We start from the raw sequence: 21,825 nt of genomic DNA, 5'->3' as shown, positions 1-21,825 counted from the left end.
TATGTTATTCATCATATGCGTGTTAATTTTAGCTCTTACAAATAAACATTTACAATTGCGATGATAATATATAAATTCAATTGAAATACACTTCCATCGAAAATATTGTATTTCGTCTGTTATGGTCATAATATACAATTCTACTGGCTACATGAAGTATCTTCTGTCTTCATTAATCATCCTCCAGATTCGTCAAAATTTCCATCATCACAGTGTTAAGTATATATATTATGCCGGTGCGACATATTATAGGCAATAGGCATAGGCTACATCAGCTCGTCTGAGATGCATCCAAATGTGATTAGAGCAGGGTTGTAATGACTCTAGTCGCAATGTTTTCGTTGATTCTACTTGACACGAGCTATTTCTTGAAAATAAAATAAAATGACTCTACTCGACTCGACTCAATTTGTGCATTGAACCGACTTGTTCTCGAGTTGTTGCTCATCACCCGACCGAGTCATATGATTCGTGACATTCTTTATGACTTTATTCATGTCTCGCGTACCAGGACCGATACTTGAAAGCAGGCCCAGAAACCCTCTTATCTATTTGAGCATAACATGTTAAGAGTGACAAAAAATGTGTAGGCCTATACACTGTACATTCTAAATTCGAGGTTTTCGATATCGCCAAGAGTTTCATAGAAGTGAGTTGAACCTGACGTGAGCTAGGCAATGTACAGTTAACTCTGTGACTTGGACTCGACCTGTTGCTCCCTGACTTGGGTCGGACTTTAACTCGATAGCGAATGAATATTGACTCGACTTGACTCGAGTCAAAACGCCAAAAGTACATAGAATAATGTGACACCTTGAGAAATCAGGCTAAAATTAAAAATATGATAGAATGGAATATTGTAACGAAAGGCGTCTAGGTTTTGCTTACCGAAACCGTTGATTGACTCAAATATTGATACAAGTTGGGCGGATCAAGTACTTCGTCACCTGACCAAGTGCTTTATGAGGCATGCGCGAAATCAATTGCATGAAATAGGACTTAATAGCGACAAAATGTTTAGGTAAACAATACAGTTCAATGCTAATGCAAGTAGTAAGGGGGCAAATAATCAAATTCAAATATCGTCCGGGATGGCCTTCTTCGCATCCAATCGCGCAGATTTTAAGATTTTAAATCAGTCACTAAGATCTTCGAATTCATTTCCTTTAAAAACGTATGTTGTAATCCATGCAGACTTGCTTAGTGGTGTTGGCGTAATTGGTAAATCGACGCTGGAGATTTACAGTAGCCCTTTTATAAGTGTCGGAGTTTTACTGGGCTCGACCTTCTTACGCCGTTGTTCTAAAAACAGCCTACAGAAAGACCCAAAGAAGGACTATTGATAACAGCACTCCAAAATATGAACACAACCGAGGGGGATTTTGGATCGGTGAGCCGTTTACTTGGCCGTTCCGACATTCGCCGATCTGTTCCTAACATCGCATTGCTTTTTGCGTGTCGTATTGGCCATTGTGTGTCTTGAGCGGATAAAAGTAATAGAACCGCCGATATTATCACTTGCTCATCCACAAACATCCCAGGTCGGATGAAATGCTTAAATCCTCTGGAGCATCACCTCTTTTCTGCAAACTAACCAACATTTTTTCTGGCATTTAAACCCCCGAGGCAGTCGGTGTTAAAATTGGATTTCTGAAGTGTGAACTGTATATCTAGCAAGCCTCCGCGCGGGTCTTCGTCTGTGGACTATTTTCATTCGTACGATAGACATCTTATGCACGAAGATATGAGTTTGGTGTGGGTGGAAGGCGAATACCGCATCTGGAATAAAAATTGTCACGGGTAAATACCACATACCCTAATCATCATTTTGGATGGTGTTACCTGTAATCAACTCATGAAAGCCCTTTCCCGTTGTACTCCCAAGGCTGGACCGACATAATTTTGGTTGCTATGCACTGGTGCTCGAACAAGTTTGTCTACTAGTGATTTTGCTTTGTTCTCTATAACAAAACGAATATTAAATTCTATTTCAGATGTTCGCTAAATTTGCGGTCAGAGGAAGCAAGCGAAGCAGTTCCTCACTCATCGTCGCGATAACGCAAAAGAAAATAGTGGAAAATCTTCCGTGACTATCGGTTAGAATTATTCAAAAGTAACTTTTTCCAAATTCCGGGGATTCAATGATTATGTTGCTAGGTTGCTTAAAAAGAACCTGCAAACCAAGTTTGGCTCGATTCCAACCAGTGAATGCCAACGCAGAGCCTATTGAAATTTTTGAATTATTTATAGAAAATATTTGAAAAAAGTTACTGTCAACCCCACAAAATCGCTGAGTTGCCAAAAAGAACGATGCATAAAGCGAGTTTATTGCAGTTAAAAGTTTTGAATTTGCAAAAATAGCAATGACTGTGCTGGGAAAACCAAGAATTATTAATGAGAAACTCAAATAACTTCGCTTCTACGGGTCGGAATTATGTTAAATTTGTTTTGCATCGTTTTCGTAGACAGCTCAACAATTTCATGAGGTGTACAGTAATATTTTTTTAAATAAATAATAAATTAAAATTGGCTATGTCTCGCGTTCTACTCGTAGGAATTTGGTGTGCAGCGTTTTTTAGGCAACCTAATAATATAATCAGTGAATTCTTGGAATTCGGAAGAGAGTTATTTTTCAACAACCCTACTATTGGTATTTGTCTGCTGATATTCATGAATGACTACTGTTGAACATTTTCACATACCCAGAATGTGCCTATTTATTGTTCGCAAATAGGACGAGAGGAAAGGTGAGGCAAAGACGAGTCAAACCCCGCCTATGATAGTGACCCGACCCAAAATATCTACGACAATAAAACTTCAAATTCGAAATTGATTTCGAAGTTTGGAACGTATTGTTGGCATGATATCTTAATAGAGACTTCACAGTCTACTTTAAGCGTACGTCACAATTGTGCAAGTGTACTATGAAATTGGTTTAAGGTATAGCTGACTATTCGATTCGGTCAAGTTGTACGACGTACTTATGTGAAAGCTACGGAAACTCTTAAACATACTTTGTTTAAATCCGAAATTGCAAATAAGCGACAATTTGCAATATAATTTTCGCCGCAGCAAACAACAAGGGTTGCATATCTTTCAAAGGAGGCCCAGCAGTCACATCAAGAGCAGAACTCGCGCACCCTCGCCTTGCCGATCGGTCGTAAGTACATAAATATATAATATAAAAAGGTCGTAATCAAATTTAGGGTTGAATTAGATGTTTGAAGGTCCACCAGTCCGCAACATTTGTTTTTGAAGTTTTACCGGTCCGCGACCGGTACCACTGCTCTAGGCAGCAGAACCCCCTCACCAAGGAGTGTGAAATTTGGCTTTGTTGCGTACAATAACAGTACAGTTGATACAATCCAAGGCGAGGCACAAATTAATCTGCCGCGTCGACTGTTGGCCTAGCAATCCGACAATCGAACATGTACTCAACTACTCATCACTCAGTGTATACGTACAGTCGTACACGCAGGTGAAACGGTGCGCTATCGGCTATTGTAGACTTCGCGAACCGATGGTGTAGCATGAATTTTGAATTAGCGACAGCCAACGCATAGTGTTGTGTAACATGCGTAAGAAGAGTGCTGCTAATGTGATATGAAAGGAGATGCCAACTGAATCAGTAGGTTTTACAGGTCGGCAAATCTGATTTCAAATGAGAATCTGCCTCTTCATGGGCGTCACTGACATCGCTCTCAGGCGACAGCCGACAAGCGGTTTCGAAAATTTCATGCATGACCTTACAGCTTATAGATAGCGTCCTCGGGCGCTTCATATATCACATAACTCTAAATGACATTTACGAGTAACTTACCAGTGATCGGTAAAGGTGGTGGGTTGTACGGATTGCGATGGATTGGTCGGAACGCGCTTGGAACGGCTGTACTTTTGTCGTCGTCGATCCCCAAATTGCCCAGTGTTACATCGGTTTCTATAACGTGTGGCTTTTTGCGGCCTCTGTAATGTATATCCACAAGGACATGATTGCGTACTCTCGTATGCCGTAATTATCAAGCTAATCACACCTTCGAGGTCCTGATAATGAGGAGTCACTGCCATCGTCACTTTCTATGGTCAAGGATGCTCCGCATGAATTCTGTTTGGCGATATATTATCACTCATTCCAACGGTTTATATACATCTCAAAATATGACGCAAGCATTACATTATTCTGTCAATGGTCCTGCGATGTAGCCATATAGTTATAGGATCAAGATTTCAGAGGCTCAAATGATTTTACTGCCGTGATGTAACAAGTTTATTGTAACGTAAGGAACACATTTGATGTCACAAGGTGAAAATCTGGAAGGGATTAGCTTCTTTCACCGTCACTGGATCTATCTATATTCCAGTGTGTTTGTAAAATTTATGTTCTCGCAATCAATCTATTCTATACGAAGTGTCACCGAATGTTTTTGGTGACCTGCCATACCTCCCAGGTTTTCTGGTGCTGTAGTGCTCGCTTGATCAACGCCGTCTGTCTCCGTAGAGATTCGTTTCTGTTACGAAAATATTGAACCAATTCACATAAATTCAACATATTGAGCTTGAAAGTATTGCTTTACCAACTCTGGTCACCATGCGTATACATTGTATACAAGTCCAAAACAGCCACACCCCTAACCTCCGAATTGGGGGGGGGGGAGTCGAAGAGGGCCCGAAATACTTTGATGACTAAACTTATAAAGTCGAAAATTGTTGGGCAGATTTATTCAATATGAAATATTTTTCTTCGCGCTTCGAGCGCTCAATTTTGGGATTCTAATATGGTTACCCCTGGAAAAATATAAAAATTTTAATAAAAATCGCTTAATTTACAGAAATGAGTCTAACTGTGTTCTCAATTTCAGAGAACGGTATAATATTAGGATTGCTTGGCAGTGTTGGGATATGTAACCTGCTGATCGGGACACATGCATTTCGGCTCTTGTGTAGCCTATTCTTGACGGTGTAGTAGCATCAACATTGCTCAAGATGTACAAATTGCGCATAGAAATAATTATAATTAGTTGGATAAGTCCTGTGTATGCCGTTACCTATTTCTGATTGTTCGTGTATAACCTATGAGGGGACCCGTTATTTTTGGTGAAGGGGGGGGGGGGGCGGGGGCGACAGAGTTCTGTTTTGGTCCTGACCATGCACTTGCCATAAGTATGTTTAAAGCAAGGTATTTGATCCTATATATTGCAGAATGTTGTTTGGATAGTATATTCATGTGGAAATGAACCCGAATATTTTCGGCTGACACTCGTCAGGGGTAATCGTCAGCAACTACTTGAGAATTCGAAAGAACAGCGTATATCAACAATCGTAACACAAAATATGACGTTTGTGTTACGATTGTTTATATACGCTGTTCTTTCGAATTCTCTACTACCCTGACGACAACGTTCCCTCTAAGCTGCGCACGTGCGCAAATGCGCAGTGCTGAAACGGTCTCTGCGCACAGAAAATCTAAGTTGCGCTCAAAAAATCCGAAGTGATGACTTTTTTTTTAGTCGATGCGCAAATTTGTCAAAGGGACCGCGCAGGCACGCCGACTTGTAAAAAATTATAGGGAACATTGCCAGGGGCAAATACTGCTATCGCTCAAGTCTGAAACCGACGTACAAGTGCTGCCCGCAAAGGTAGATATTGCGCTTAGGGTTGGGACTTCGGGATCAAATTTGAAATCCCGGGATCGGGATTTCCCGGGATTTTCGCTCCTCAATCCCGGGATTCCCGGGAGTAGAAAAGTAGTAAAATACACATACAAGTTACACACATAACATTTAGTCCTTGTGATATTGAATTGACGCAAAACATATGAGCATAAAGAGTATCATCGTTTAGATCAGGGGTCCCAAACTCCAATTTGCTCTCGGGCCAATTTCGTAGTTTTTGATGACGCGGCGGCCAGCAGCATCAAATAGGGGTATAATATGTATTTCCCAGTACGCCTTTTTTGTCGGACCTTGCAGATTGGCATTCCATACACATTGTGAAAATGTAATACACTATTGTAATATTCACGGTTGCCACGAAAAAGTCATATTTTTCAATATTTTAAAAAAATAATGTTGTGCTTGGCATAATTTGGCGACATAAAGAGTTATATAGACAGTTAGAAACCATGCGAGACGACAAATGCATCGTGTCATCGTAAAAGCTGTCGCATTATAATTTAGCAGCTAGTGGACGTTTGATGTGTGATAGCGATTCAGGTTTTTGGAGTGGTTTCAGAATGAAATTTCAAGGTCTCAAATCCGAAATCTGAAATTTTCGAGTTCAATATTGTCGAATGCTTGAAAAGTCAAAACGCTGACGTGGGCCGCAAAAACAGTTCTGGCGGGCCGCGTGTTTTAGGCCACTGTTCTAGACAATCAGCCGAGTTTGTGACACTGCTTTATTACCAAAATATGAGATATGGCGCCACATAAGCCTTGGTAGATGCTGTTCACAAATCCCGGGATCTCATCGAGATCGGGATTTCCCGGGGTCCCAACGCTAATTGCGCTCCGTGAGAATTTGCATTCACGTGCGCCTCACGAAAGAGATTTTTCTTTTAGTATGGTCCCGTACGCGTGAGCGATACTGTTATCATTTCAATAGCAATCATTTCAAAATTTTCTGGGAATGGCGAAATAACATGGTTTGACAAAGTTATAACGAACATTGGGTTAGCTCGAAGTTAATCTGTGAGAAACTAACGAATAGTCTTTTCCGCGTGGCATGAGGATTGCGTAAGATTTACTTTGCAATTACTTGCCGTGAATTTTCGAAGTCATCATTTCCAATCAGGCGAATCTGATCACGTACGTTGAGAAATGATAATATGCAGAATATGCAAGTACTGTACAAGCACCAATATTGTTTAAAAAATCCATTTCTTTGCCAACGTTGATCGGGAAATGCTACAACTGATGTGCACTGAAGGGCGTTGAATAACATCAGCTTCTCAGCAGCACAAATTTTGGTTTTATTCGATTCGTTTGAACGGGAATCTTCCATCGATAAGGTCATACGCTGATATTGTTCTTGCTTCAGTCAGACTTGAATATACGTATCATTATATCTGACTCTTGTCTTGATAGTAATGACCGCATATTGCCGGTATTAAGACGTCACATCAGTGTTTTAACGCGGTAGGCCTGCCCTACGTTGATCGCTTTATTGATTTGAAGTGCGTTCTCGTGCGTGTATGTCTACTAGTAATCTATAGTAGACTAGGTCACCATTTAAACGACACGGATGTATTGTGACGTCACAGATGATCGCACAAAATTCCGATTCGCCGTCTATAGTACTTGAGATTACAGGCGTCCATTTGTGTCGCTACAAGTGTTTTGGCTATCTATAGCTGCTTGCCTGTGTGGCCAACGTTGAGTGAAAATTCGATAATTCTGCACTATTTATACTGACCGCTTTTAATATTGGCTAAACGAATGGGTAGTTTCTCATCTCCTCACCAAGCCAAATTAGCAAAAAAGTGTGATTCGGTTAACATGGCTGTTGCCGGGGCATGTGAAAACAGAAGAATAAACTGTAAAATTAGATGAGAGTTTTTCTTTTTCGAGCGATAAAGGTGTGCGCTGCAAAATATGTATAGAGAAGTAAAATATGGCAAAAATAGCATTCATTTTTTTCAGAAAGCCACCGCACTCGAACTGTAGCCAAAACACCCTCAAAATATGCACCACAGAACACGTGCGATATCCATGATGTCGAGGTTTATCGCAATGGCGGGTGAATGCTTCTTAGCCCTTTGCGGCACCACTGAGTCGCACGTGTGCTATGGTGCATATCCCGAAAATATTTCAGCAGAACCCCAAACGCGACGGCTTTCTGAAAAAAATGCCCCCAATGACTTCAAGTCGAGACCACATCATGTTTAGTGAGTAGTTCGCCATTTCACTCATAATGTGATTATCTGGTGTAATGCAATAAAACTAAATGTAAATGCTGTATGTTGATTCTATCAATGAATCATGTGACTCGAATGGATACACGCACGTCTGGTGTTACGCACAAGACCGTAACTACCGCACCCCAAACCCCCCTATTATACTGCCCGAGCTCGAAGGGGAACCAAAATTATTTCGTGAATAAACATAAATCATGGAGTAATTTTTGGAAATATATGCAACTTTTTCAAAGAAGAAATACCAATTTGAAATCGTGTACGTCTTAGTTTAGTACGTTTGGGCGATTTCAATATCTTTTGACACAGCAGATAGGAGGACACGAGATAGCATCATGTACCGAAGTCATTACCAACCAGTGACGTGGGGTCCAATGAGGCAGGTGAGGCAGTGTCCTACCTTTTCCAACACACCTTACTCGATCAGCTCTACCGGTAAATCTGGTTACGTGAGGAGAGAGAGGATAAAAATTAATAGCAAAACATATGCAATACCCGATCATATTGACCGATTCAATCATGAATTATATAAATTTTTCGCGCTTCGCGCGTCCAGGCTAAACACCCACTGAACGGCAGAGGTGGTCAAAGTAGTCACCGTCGCTACTCAAGTAGAAGTAGAAGTAACGCCGGAATTTCTACTCAAGTATAAGTAGGAGTAGTGGTCCACAAGTAAGTAAGTAAGTAGGTATTCTACGCCTATTTTTGCCTACAAAACTGAAAACTGTCAAGTAGAAGTAGAAGTAGTCTAAAATCATAACTACTTAAAAAGTAGTGTGAGTAGGAAAAATCTACTTCAAGTACTTCAAAAAGTAGAAGTACTTCGTTACTGACCACCTCTGCTGAACGGACACCCAATATAGATGATAAGTAGCGACAAAAAGCGGAACGCCCGAGGATGGTCTGGGGGGCGAAGCCCCCCAGAAATTAGGCTTATCACCATATGGGGGGCCTGATTGCGTACTGTTGTCTATGGGGCTGCGCAGTGAGTTGGCGTGTTTGCGCAGACTCCTCAAAAATTAGAGGGAACATTGCTGACGAGTGTCAGCCGAAAATATTCGGGTTCATTTCAATATGAATATACTATGCAATTGTATATTGAAGTTTCGTACCTCCAGGAAAATGTTGTTTGGACAGAGATGAAATTAAGCCTATTACACGGAACGTACTGTTGCAAGATAATTGTTCGCGTTAGACCTATCGACCACATAATACCATATAGCCCATATAGGTCCTAATTTAAATCACCCATCACATCCCCTTTCTGACATGCTGGATTCTTCTTGAATCGGAGAGTCATTTGGAACTTTTTGTATACTTCTGGCTTGCCGTTTTTTCAATCTATATGGGTGCAATACATATGCATGTAACAATTGTAACATACACGGAACAATTACTTTATTTTTATTTGTTTCGAAACTATAATCTAATTGTCAGATAGAGATTTTTGTTTTAGCACTGATTAATACTTGGTATTGTTAATTAGACGAATAATAGTGAGCACAATCAACACACTATGCATACTCTAAGTCTACCAAGAGAACTAAGTGAAGGATAGTAAAAGATTGCCGTCGGGGACTATAGGCGGAATGGATCTTGATTCCTATTTACTTTTTCTTTCTTCGAAATTCTTTCTCGCGATCATCACCGTCGGAACTCACTATGTTTATTGATTCGCCCTGGTGTATTTGTTTTTGCTTCACATGCTGCATTGCCTGATGAGCGTCCTGGTGATGCATGGGACTATATTATGGAAGATTTCTATATGCAATGAATGCAATTTGCGTTAGCATTACTTGCGGAGTTAATGCATGCCTAGGCCTCTTCCTTCCGAGCAATTGGTTGAGTATACGAGCTGCTTTCTCCGGTGATATGTCAGTGTCATGTACTGTCTTTGAATCTGAATCAGGTATAAATATATGGATCGTATAATAGGCTACGCCCTGCAAAATGTCGCCATCTAAGGAATCTTAATAGTACACGATGTTGGCGCGGTGAAATTGGCCAATGTAGTCGATAAACCAGCAGGACTACTATCCGAACAACCAGCATACACGTGCAGATGAATGTATTTCGATTGTGATCAAGAAACAAACATTTGCAATGCCAGTCAATTTTTACACAGATTGTTGGAAGAAAATCATATCAAAGTCAATGGAGCTATATGACTTCGGAGAATAAGTATCATTAGAGTGTCATGTCAGGTCAACTGAACCAGTGCTCTGTCAAGTTGCCTGTATATCATGGAATTGTAGCTTGGAGTGGAGGTTTCAGGTGGGCATGGTATTACACAAGGAAGTAATCCTGTCTCAATAAGCATGGGGCAATTGCTTTGTATGGTGTCAAGCCATGGAATTACTTCCATCTCTGTCGATAGTGTGATTATGCCTTGTATAGATTCCATAAATGTACCAAGACGTATTAGACGTACCTTTCTTTGGGTTGTAATAGCGGGTATTTCCTTCATCATACGATATAATTGAATCCGTGTACGGTGTAGGTACACGATTCGGACTGTTAATGCAAAGCGAGAGTGACTATGACTATGTATCCGGTTCGGACATAAATGGGAATAAGTCTATTGCCATCAGACGGAACATGTCATGTTTCAATCGGATCATTGTCGTCTTACTTTTCGTCTTTACGCTTATCCTTCATTTTTCCGTTGTCTTCCTTGTGTCGCTTCTTCTTCTTGGTTGCATTCTAGGAAGATCGCTGTTATATGTTATAACGTTACGGCGACATTGTGAAAAAAATATGATGACTTCAAGGTTGACGCAATGTCCTTATAAGTAGGGCGATTATTTTTTGACATTGTAAAAAAGTCAAAATTTGTTGTCATAATTGTAGCGTTAGGTCAAAAAAATGTCAAAATTGTTTACAAAGTCAAAATTTTCTTCCAAACTGCATTTTGATGGTATCACGGAGGTTGCAGTATCGGTGATCTTTTTCACACATCGTAGACAACTTTATATTCCGGCAGTATACACTGAAATTCAATGCTGACTGCAATTTATTGCTGCTGTTGGACGCTTATGTTCTATTCCTGCCACGCTATACCTCGTAAGGACAGACAGTTGCAACCGGAAATGTACTACAAAGCTATAGTTATGTGCAACAATGGCCAATTCAAATACTTGTCAGCAAAATTTTGTCAAAATTTAATTTTTAAATATTAAAAAAATGTCAAAATAATGATTTTTTAGTGCAAAATCGTCCGTTTTTCAGGTAAAAATAATTGCCCTACTGGATAAGGAACACTCAGATATCACCGTTTCAGAATCTTTATCTGTTACGACCTCTTGGGATATTCGCTGCAATTCATTCAGCAAATCGAAGTATCTCAAATCGTCGTTTGAATGAGTTAATTTCCTCTGGGTTTCTTTCGAGTTCTCTTTATGTCCTACAATTCAGCGACATTTCGACAATCAACTCATGGAAAATCGAAATCAGCGATCGTCAACCTTCAGTACAAAGAGCCGTTTTTAATAAATCCGCGAATATATATAGTTTATGCTAGCCTATAAAGTTAATATTTGCACAAGATCAATGACGGTTAAAGCATAATCGAGCTGGATCGGAGCTAAAATTGCAGCGTCTGCGCGTGGGCCTGGGCGGTCAAGAAGGCGCCAACAAAAAGGTTGAGAACCACAGCTCTATATTCTATGAAACTACTCACATGTCGAATGCCCGAGAACGTGTTGATCTTGTATCACGCTACAATCACTTGAAAGTTTCAGATTCAAATTTAACTTTACGATTGCGTAACAGCAACAATAATATATCTGTACAGCTTAAAATATTGACGTTTCATTTTCAGGCTACGTTAAGCCGCAACAGAGGCATCAAAGAGAAGCAGAATCCACGACTTCACGACCCCTGCTATATACCAATCAATTTATAAAACATACGTTTGTTGGACTTATTTCTGACGTCAGCTAGGGAATCTTCGGATATTGCGTCACTGTGCTTTCTTTGTTGTTTGAGCCAGCACCACACCATAAGAGCAACGACTGCGATCGACACCAGAATTATGATGACCACTCCGACAGCTCCGCCAGATGACCCACTATATAGCACGATATGAACGTAATGGTATTGGCATGCGAGCAAAATGCAACAAAAGTATCGTCTATATCAGTGGTTTTTAACCTTGCCACCAGCGCCCCCCAGGGAGCGCTGGCGATCTTGAAGGGGGGCGGAAACGCTCAGGGGGCGATATGGGGGGCGCTGGGCTCAGGGGGGCGGTATGGGGGGCGCTGGAGAAAAATGGATTCGCAGTAGATGTGGTGATAGGACATATCCTTAATGACTATTCAGAGCAAATTAACACCGAAAACGTCGTTACATATAGCCTTCAAAATACATATAGGTTTAATTGTCCATGGTCGCCTAAATGACTGACACCGAATGTTCCTGTCTTGGCAATCAGAACCCCAGAAGACGAATTCCATCTGGCAGGGAAAATTATACGTCAGTAAAGAAATATCAACCTGAAATCGTGTGCGTCTTTTAGTTTAGTACGATTGGGCGACAGGGATATTCCTGTTGGGCGATATCCCCGTTGAGCGAGTCTATATTTTTTGATATTGCAGACAGGGGGTCACGAAATAACATCATGCAACGAAGTCATACCAACGGGTTCGCCCGCCCGAGTATGTTTGATTATTAGTAACGGGCCCTACAGTTTCCAAGAAACCTCACAATGTTCGCTTTAAGTTTTGATTAGTCTGCGCACACTCAACAACTCACTGCGCTGACCCTTGGACAACAGTGCGTAACGACTAAAAAAGGTAATAACTCCGGATTTGTTGTGCGCAACGTAGATTTTCTGTGTGCAGAGACCGTGTCAGTACTGCGCACGTGCGCAGCTTAGAGGGAACATTGCACCTCACTCAGCTCTACCGTTAAATGTGTTTACGTGAGCAGAGAGAGGATAAAAATTTATCTCAATTTACATGCAATTCCCGATGATATTGACCAATTCAATCATTAATTTGTGAATTCTTTCGCACTTCGCGCGAATAGGTGAGAATAGCTGCCTCAGTAAATGGATACCCAATGTAGATACCTAATAGGCTATCAGCAAATAGCGGACAGCCTAATGGGGGTCTGAGAGTGAAGTCCCCCGGAAGTTTGGTTTATCACCCGATGGGGGCCCAGGACCAAAGTTTTTAGTTCGTGGGGGTGGGGCTGACGAAGTGCTGTTACGGCCCTGGTAAGGAATAATTGTACCTGCGGGCACGCCCGAATATGTTTAATTATTAATTACGTGCCCTTTATTTTCCTATACAACAGCTCACTCAGTGCTACTGGTAAATCTGATTACGTGGGCAGAGAGGATAAAAAGTTTATATAGTGACTTATATATGTAATTACCACCTATTCATTCATGCATTATGGAAAATTTTGGCACTTAGGGCGACCAGGCCACACAAACTTTGCTGACCATCAAAATCACGATATGGGGTTCGTGGGGGCGAAGCCCTTAGAAGTTCGGTTTATCACGCTATGGGTGCGCAAGGCAATCGTTTTTAGGGGGGTTAACGAAGTGCTGTTACGGCCCTCCATCTTACTCATTGTCTTTATTACATTCCTTACAATATGAAGTTGGGGGGCGCTGGAGCACGATGATTTTTGAAAGGGGGCGCTGGAAGAAAAAAGGTTAAGAACCACTGGTCTATATAAACAGGGGTATCAAACTCAAATGTGCTCGCGGGTCAATTACCTAGTTTTTGATGACGCCGTAGCAGTAGCAATCATCAATAAATAGGGGGATTTCAAAGTAGGCCTTATTTGACGGGACCTCGCAGACTGACATTCCACTCACATTGTGAAAATGTGATATAGCCTACTATTGTAGCAATTCACGACTGGCACGAAAAAAATCAGATATACATCAGATATAATATACATCGTGATTTTTCAAATTAGATTAGAATTACAGCTACATAGCTTTTTCCAAATTAGATTAGAATTAGAATTAGAGCTATTACACAGTTTGTATTTCGTAATTAGATTATAGAATTAGAATTAATGAATTCGCAAAAACTTGGAAATTGAATGAAATTGTGAATGAGAGATCAATACAGCAAAAAGTAGAGCTCTCAAATCACAGTGCATTCCCATAACCATGAGATAACGTAGTGGCATAATCCAGAGCTACAACACCAATGGGTTATGGGTTTGAGTCCGACCGAGGTCGACTCCCGAATTCCTACCTAAGCGTTGGAGGTTTATCTAGGCTCCTCCACGCCATTTCATCAGCGGAAGCGGTGACCCACAAAAAGCCTAGAAGTGAGCCATGCTGCAAGTCGGCGGATACAGAATCAAAAATAAGGGCCATTGTAGTCGAGAATCACCATGAATACCACAAACAACAATCACATCTATACGGGTCATGAATACGTAATGTGACGTAATAGCACATGGTACCGTTTGTAAGTGGCGTGATAGTGAAATTTGAGGAGTAGTTTCGGGGTTTTGGAGCAGTTTCAGAGTTAATTTCAAGTTTTCAAATATACAAAAAGATGCGTGGCACCTAAATATAGACAAATATTTGTAAATCCAAATAACCGACGCGGGCCGCACAAAACGTTTTCGCGGGCCGCGTGTTTGAGACCCCTGATCTATAATGTAGATTGCAAACATTGGGGATGAGCATCACTATACTATCCATTGGTAACGAAGTAGAAGTAACGCCCTAATGTCTACTCAATTACCAGCACTAGCAGCAATATCCGAAACATGTTAAAATTACTTCAAATGGAAGCAGAAAATAAAAGTCTGTAAAGTAGTCAGGTAATGAGTTTCAAAAAGTAATTTTGGTCGCGGGTTAACTATTTTTGGCATTGCAAGGTGCATCTTCGCGACCATTTTTAACTGATTAACTGCGAAGTACGAGTGATCTGAAAATTCGGTCATTAGTGCAAGTAGGTAGAATCTACTTGAGCAGCTAGTACAAGCAGTCAAAACCTACTTGAGTACTCCGAAAAAGCAGGAGTAGGCCTACTTCGTTACTGACAATCGCCGGTACTATATCGGTGAATTCTGGCAAGCAATCGCAATAATACGGTTTCTTGCTATACCTCGTATCACGTTTTGAACATGACCTCCAGAAAATATATGAAAGAGCCTGAACATATATTTACGCGGAATTGTCCGGAGCATCTCCCATGTCTACTTTGCTTTTGGGATCTGAACAAGAATAGTTGCATGATATTGAAAGTAAAAAATAATGAAAAGCGGTTGAATAAGTCACCTCCATTCCTTGTTTGTCCTGATTCTCCGTTGTCGTCATTGCTGTCTATATAAACAAGAAATGAATGTTGCGTATAACTGCAATTAACTTCACCCAATGCACTTAACCCGTTTTTGGATCGCTGGTAGCATCTGGTAATGTTGTTGCTATGGTGGTGGTCGTCGTGGTGGGCGCGGGCGTTGTGGTCACTGCATTACACAAGACATTATGCCTAATATATATGATTTTGCGATGTTTTCCTTTTTATATACCTTCTATCTCGCAGAAATCCCCGTAATGAGTTAATGGACAAGAACACACAAAGTCCGTTATCCTGTTCACGCATATTCCATCGTTGAGACACGGATTCGATTCGCATCTACTCGGAGCTGTAGACGAAAATGCCACGATGAAGATTAATCTTTAATCAGGTTGCAAATTAGATCACGAAGTGCTGTATTAGCCTTTTTACATCCACCAAACGAACTAATAGCGTCGTAAGAAAAGCATCGCCGGGGACATAATTGTGTGTGTTATGCATTGAATCTATACATTAGCGATTGGCCTATAGGCCATATAGATTGGCTATAATAGAATTAAATGAATTAACACCATGAGAACTACTTTCATGCTTTTCGCGCGATCGTGCAGCGATATGCAGTCCAAGTCTTAAACTGCGATATCATCGTATCTGACAATTCATCTTGGTTTCGACAGAAAAGCTGCGCTCCAATCGCAGGACTGAATATCGAAGCACGACAAATGTTCAGCGTATAGAACTCGTGACGGCACATAAGTAAAATCATTTTTTGAAAACGGATCCAGCTAATAACAAAGAACGTGTTACCATCTTCACAACTCGTGCGATGCTCACTTTTAAAATCTATGATACATAGTGGCATGTGAAAAGGCTAGACCAAAATTGTTCGGATGCTATTGACTCAACAAAGTTATTTGTGCGATGATATTATAAGAGGGGGTCGTGGTCGTAGTAATATCGCTTAGTATTGAAGGTTGGCCTATGCCGACATTTTGAAAACCTCATTCTAAGCTTGTACGGTATATCAGCCGTTTATTGGTAATTTTAATTCCATGATTCGCCGATATAAGCTGCGTACAGTGAACACGTTAATCAGAAGAAGCTGGCAATAAATCCTGCTGCTGAAAGCAATAAGATATTAAAGGTGGTGTGATATATATATCGCTTACATGGGCTATATGCTTATTTATAAATATTGATAAACATTATTTTTGGGCTTATTCTTCCACCTGTCTCGCACGTGTCCCCCGTGAAATCATCTACGCATTCGCACGTGAATCCAAGGTGCTCGTCCTGGCACACCCCACCGTTCCTGCAGGGGTGTGACGCGCATTCGTCTATCTCTGTAGAAGAGTGAAGAATAAATTTCGAATAGTGTTCAAAAAATACAAACAAAAAACCAATGAAACTTGCTGACTAAACAGCGTGACGCACGACTTCGGCAAAATTTGATATAATGGGGCAGTCCCAGACTCCCAGTACAATAAGGTTCGAACTAATCTAATCAATGTGACACATCACCATATATGGTTCTAAACGTGAAACGATAACATAACATAACATAAATATTTAAGTCCTCTATAGTGAAAATATGTCGTCAGCTCTGGACGCTTATACTATGTAAGACGATCACTTTCGACACATTCTTATCATCATACTAGGGGATATGATGATTTGCAGTGCAGTTATGGTGGTACGATCTTGGATCGAGTATATTACAGTCTCACCATTAATGAAGTGGCTAGAAATGTGAGTCCTCCACTGTGAGGATGATGCGTATATTATAAGGTTCACGTTATTCCACTTCGTATGAATTCGGAGTTTCGGGGTCGGAAAAAGCAAGAGCTTCATCTCTGTGAACTGTACTTTCGAAAGTATACCAAAATTCGTTTGTTTTGTGGTTGGTTGCCTTCTTAGAAATTTTACACCGTGTCCGCAGCATAGAAAACATTATAGATAAGAGCAGAACAATGGCCCTCCCGCTACGCACTTTAACACCTACAAGATGCTTAATTTGGAAGCGATTGCTTTGAAGTAAGAATAATTGACCGTTGTCACTAGAGCCGGCCCTGGAATGGATTTGCTCGTCAATGTTTGGCATTTGGCATTACAGCATCAGTGCTATAAACCTACATGGCGGCTGTCTGGCAGCGCAATATCGGTAAATAAAGGGGGCTTTATGTTCCAACTATGATGTGGTCTCAAATTACAGTGACACTACCAACTTTCATTTGAGATCATGTCCTATATTAGGTACAAATCACCTATTTCACAATGATCTCCAGCGTACCCATCTTCACAAAGACACCGATAATCGTTCGTTAATCTTTCGCATGTGCCCTCATTCTGGCACGGATCCGACAAACATGGATCTTCTCCAAAAAGCTCAACTGAAAACAGGAGTCACGTGTTTCTTACCGAATAAATATCCCGTTAATATACATAATTCACTAACACTGATAAGTGAATTTGAAACCCCCCAGAGCGGTTCCGTCGTCACTGCGAAACATCATAACCAACGGTCCCACGCCTCTCAGATGTCCATCATTCACGTTTTGCAAGCCGTCGCCGCAATATCTGTAAATATACCCGAATAAAATTCACGAAGTTGCATTAGCAGATAAATATGGTGGACTAGTGTGAATTGTATCCTTGGTCCCAATCAAGCCCATCGTCAATAGTGGTATAAGATATGAGATAAGTCAGTATAGCGGCGATATTCCGAAAGAAAAAAAAATCAAAGCATCTTCATGAGAGAAACGAAAAGCGATCGATTTTCTCAGACTTAAGATCACTAAAATGTTTTCGAAAGACGGGGGGAATAATAACCCGTCCTTTTTGAAATCGGACGTTCGTGTACACATCTTCGATTAGTATATCTTGAATAGATTATAGATATTTACCTAATGAATAACACTGTGCACACGATATATATAATTATATGCATCATATTATATATATGAAGAGCTTCTTGGAGGTACAGAACTTCAATATACAATTAAATAGTATATTCATATATTCGGGTTCATTTCAATATGAATATACTATTTAATTGTATATTATATATACTATAATTGGTGTCATGATCAGGAACAGCTTGACTATTTGCGAAATTCAAGGCGTAAACTCGGTATGGAAATAAACAGTTTGTGTCAGATAAATTTCTGAGAATTAAGCGTCTTGCAGCCTTCGAGCCTTGTAGAGAAGAAATGTACTATGGTTAAAATCAAGGCTATAAATGTATTTGTAAACACACTCTTTAAAATAACTACCTTTCAGGTTTTGCATTTTGCGATAGGGCGTCAAATATGACGTTGAGGTAATCATAGGTACAATCAGCCGATTCTTCAAGAGCAAATGATTCGAAGCGCACCTGTATCAGACAAAACGATATATCCATCTTATAGTAAAGGGCCGCACTATCAGGCAGGCCAGGAACCAATCATTATCGGACGGGTGTAAAATGACCAAGATGTCGAAGGTCGATGAATATCAGACAGAAGCAACAACAACAAAACCCTTTAGCATAAATCTCGCGGTTGTTGCTTAGCAAGGACATTTAGCACTAAGATCACGATCAGTGACCGTGCCGAAATAACATTATAAATCTTGGCAAATCCTTGAAAGATTTTGAGAACTGCGGCTGCGACGATAATTTACGGGCAGGTACAGTGGTGGCTTTTGGGTGGGCGAGGTAGTTATCGGTCACGCGGGGGCCATGGTCGAAGCCCCCTCTTAGGTCAATCATCAAATCTCTGCATTTGTTAAAAATGTCCCATATCCCGATAATCATCAAGTCCCTGCATGCGGTAGAGGTACTAAGTTTTGATGTAGTCTATCCTTGCAACCATGTAAAAATAGACATGACCTAATCCAGCGCCTGGCTGAAACCTTGACGTGGTGTGCTGGGTCATTTCTAATGTCAGCCGATAGCTTTCCAGATTAGTGTGGGTTTATTTAGCCTGCAGCAGTTGTATCGCTATTCTATTATTTCACGCTACATGCCATACATCTTCAATATGAAGTCATGAGCTGACTGGTTCACTTTTTTTAAATAATTTAACAATGTATGACAAAAGAAGGCTCAGGAGCTAGAATGATTCTCAAACTTTTTTAGACCCCCCCCCTTTATGATAGTGAGAAATTTCTAGCTCCCCTTCTTCGGCAAGGCACAGCATGCAATAAGAATGCTAGCAATCCCAACGGATAGCTTGATGGCGTGGAAGGTCATGACTGTTGATGAGATAATTCTCAAATATGAAATTCGGACTATACACAGGGAAGTAACTTTGAACTGGGGTATGTCGCGCGCAGCGCGCAAAAAGGTTCAGTAGACCGCTTCGCACCCCCTTCAGACGCATTCACGCCCCCAAGATTGGGCGCGTCCCCAGCTAGAGCAATTTAACACCCCTCCGGAAGTAGTGCCACCACTTGGTAGGTAAAAGGTATCCTATACTGTCAAATCGTCCAAAATAAACATCTCGTCTTCATAGCATTTGAAATAAATGTGAATTGACCCTATTCCGATATCGACAGTATTTGACAAAGATATCGTGACGGATGTTTTGTTAGCACAATGTCGAAATGCATGACCCGACTTCATACCCGTGAATAAAATGATAGCCCAAATCATGTCGCTCCCTTGGCCACAAAAAGAGGGATCGCCATTACTTGCATTTCTAAACCATCAACTCGCCGCAAAACATGAATAGTGAAGTTGACTATTCGCGCGACATGAAAGTTCCAATAAAATTATGGACCAGAATTCGTGAATTCAATAACTTTTTCGGTCCAAAGCTACACTTCATCATGAAACCATGGTTACGACAAAATCAGTTATGGATTATGTAACCTACAGTTGCAAATATTTTGCTATTGCTATGAAGGCCCAAGTACATTAATGGCTATATATGTTTCTATTGGTGTGGACAAATTGCCAAATCATAGTAGTCGATGAAGGAATGCATGGGCGTAGCCGGATTCCCGAATTGTGTGACGAAATTTAAGAAAATAGTAAAGCAACAATTTTGAAATATCGAAGACTCAGGGGATGTTGCTAATTTTTCCGGTATCACATGTCCGCTTTGTATGAAATTGATAGATATGTGTGTATTAGTCAGTTTATCTGTTACATAATACAGTTTGATGTTATTGTAAACAATATAATTTCTTTTGGGCATTATGGGTTTTTGCCCCCGAGCTTCATTTGTGTCCTACACATACGTGCCGTGCCATGTAGTATTTACGGTCATGGTATGGAAGATAGCGTTTACGAGGAATTGCCCAAATCTAATCGACTACCAATAACAGGTTAATCTACATGACTGTATGGTATACGTCTCAATTTATCATAATTGTTTCAACTCACATCTATCATTTTATCGGTAAAAAACTTGAAGGAACAATCAACACCGTTGGGGTACGGATCGGGATATCCGGGGGTCTCATATGTCCCTGTAGGATCGTAGGATTCGTGGTTACAGCCCTGTCCCAGAGTCTTCGCCGGCCAATTCAGAGCTGCAACATATAATTATTAGCTTTTGGAATAATAAATTCACTGGGAATTGTATAGGCGTTCCCAGTATAATCATAACGGCCTACTTGATTAGAAATATCTGGATGATACAGTATCAGCTAATTCGTTTGAAGAAAGTGTTAGAATGTAGGCCTATAATAGAGCCTATATAACCAATATACCGCGCCGATATACGCCCGGTAGAAATATTGGTATCTTTTCTACCACCCTACCGCTCTCACAATAGGTCATGCTGATGTGACAGATGCTATATGATATTCCTATACATCGTGCGATCGCCATCGCATATTCCTCCAAAATATCACAGATGTCACTTGAATGCCACACTAGACTCCTGTATCTCTGTACAATGTACAAGTGCATGCTACCTGTGATACCCAATGCATTAGACCTGTCCCTGTAGGTGATCACTTTATCGCGACCATATTGAATAGGACGAAGTTCTACTAAAATATCTCACCTAAAAGTAGTAAAATCAACGGCATCATTGCTACAGTTTGACTCAAACAACGCATCTTGTTAAATTACATCTGGAAACTCAGATTATTTTGTGATGTCATTCAATTTAGCTACGAGTGCCTCTCAACGAGTATTTAGCAATTATCGTTCGAGTGTCGGTATCCGGGTCAAATATAGGAATTGTTTGCTCCACGGCTATGGATCTATGTCGTATACTGCAGTCATTTCATTCGTTTATCTAGAACAGTGGTTCTTAACCCTTTTTCCTCCACGCCCCTTTTCAAAAATTGCCTGGGTCTGCATGGTAGGTCTTTTCGGGTTGAGACTTTACTATTGGAAATGTTTCGCGCTTGAATCGCGCCCTAGGATCCCTCGAGTAATTAACTATATAATACTTGTATATGTGCGATATTTGGGATCAAGGTTGTTATTTATAACAACCATCGGGTAGGCCTACCAGCTCATACCGTCTGGCTCGAGCCAAATGTTTACGTCCCGAATTCGCCTCTGCGGTTGGCAATACGGGAAAGTTAATTGTATTGGTATTTGTTATATTGTTTTGTGTTAGCATTAAATCAACTGAGAATGTGGCAGGGATCTTTGCTCATTTTAGAATTTAATACTGCACCCAGTTCTTAACTTTA

At 40.6% G+C, this 21,825-nt stretch overlaps 1 protein-coding gene across 1 annotated transcript; it reads right to left on the bottom strand.

Moving 5' to 3' along the window:
* Nucleotides 1-4: 4 nt before the first annotated feature.
* LOC145440817 (uncharacterized) lies at nucleotides 5-21,453 on the bottom strand. Its single transcript, XM_080318570.1, has 22 exons — nucleotides 21,183-21,453; nucleotides 20,555-20,703; nucleotides 18,459-18,559; nucleotides 17,642-17,763; nucleotides 17,451-17,576; nucleotides 16,416-16,529; nucleotides 15,419-15,535; nucleotides 15,275-15,355; nucleotides 15,168-15,212; nucleotides 15,058-15,103; nucleotides 11,818-11,975; nucleotides 11,179-11,309; nucleotides 10,539-10,609; nucleotides 10,338-10,420; nucleotides 9,703-9,806; nucleotides 9,518-9,633; nucleotides 9,155-9,247; nucleotides 4,439-4,505; nucleotides 4,032-4,102; nucleotides 3,821-3,963; nucleotides 1,843-1,961; nucleotides 5-1,779 (listed from the first exon to the last, which is right to left on the bottom strand). The coding sequence occupies exons 1-21, from the start codon at nucleotides 21,235-21,237 to the stop codon at nucleotides 1,849-1,851; spliced, it is 2,106 nt and encodes a 701-aa protein (XP_080174696.1). The 5' UTR covers nucleotides 21,238-21,453; the 3' UTR covers nucleotides 5-1,779; nucleotides 1,843-1,848.
* Nucleotides 21,454-21,825: the final 372 nt, after the last annotated feature.

This window comes from Botryllus schlosseri, chromosome 6 (assembly GCF_051294905.1).
Source record: "Botryllus schlosseri isolate E-star chromosome 6, Bs_hap1, whole genome shotgun sequence".
NCBI classification, from domain to species: Eukaryota; Metazoa; Chordata; class Ascidiacea; order Stolidobranchia; family Styelidae; genus Botryllus; species Botryllus schlosseri.
Note: the sequence above shows the minus strand (reverse complement) of the source record. Positions and strands in the feature narration are given on the sequence as shown.

Coding starts and splice junctions, on each gene's coding strand:
- LOC145440817 (XM_080318570.1), bottom strand. CDS start 21,237: ATGCGTTGTTTGAGTCAAACTGTAGCAATGATGCCGTTGATTTTACTA. Junction 17,764..18,458: donor CAAAATGCAAAACCTGAAAG/GTAGTTATTTTA, acceptor GTATATTTACAG/ATATTGCGGCGACGGCTTGC. Junction 3,964..4,031: donor TCATTATCAGGACCTCGAAG/GTGTGATTAGCT, acceptor TATACATTACAG/AGGCCGCAAAAAGCCACACG.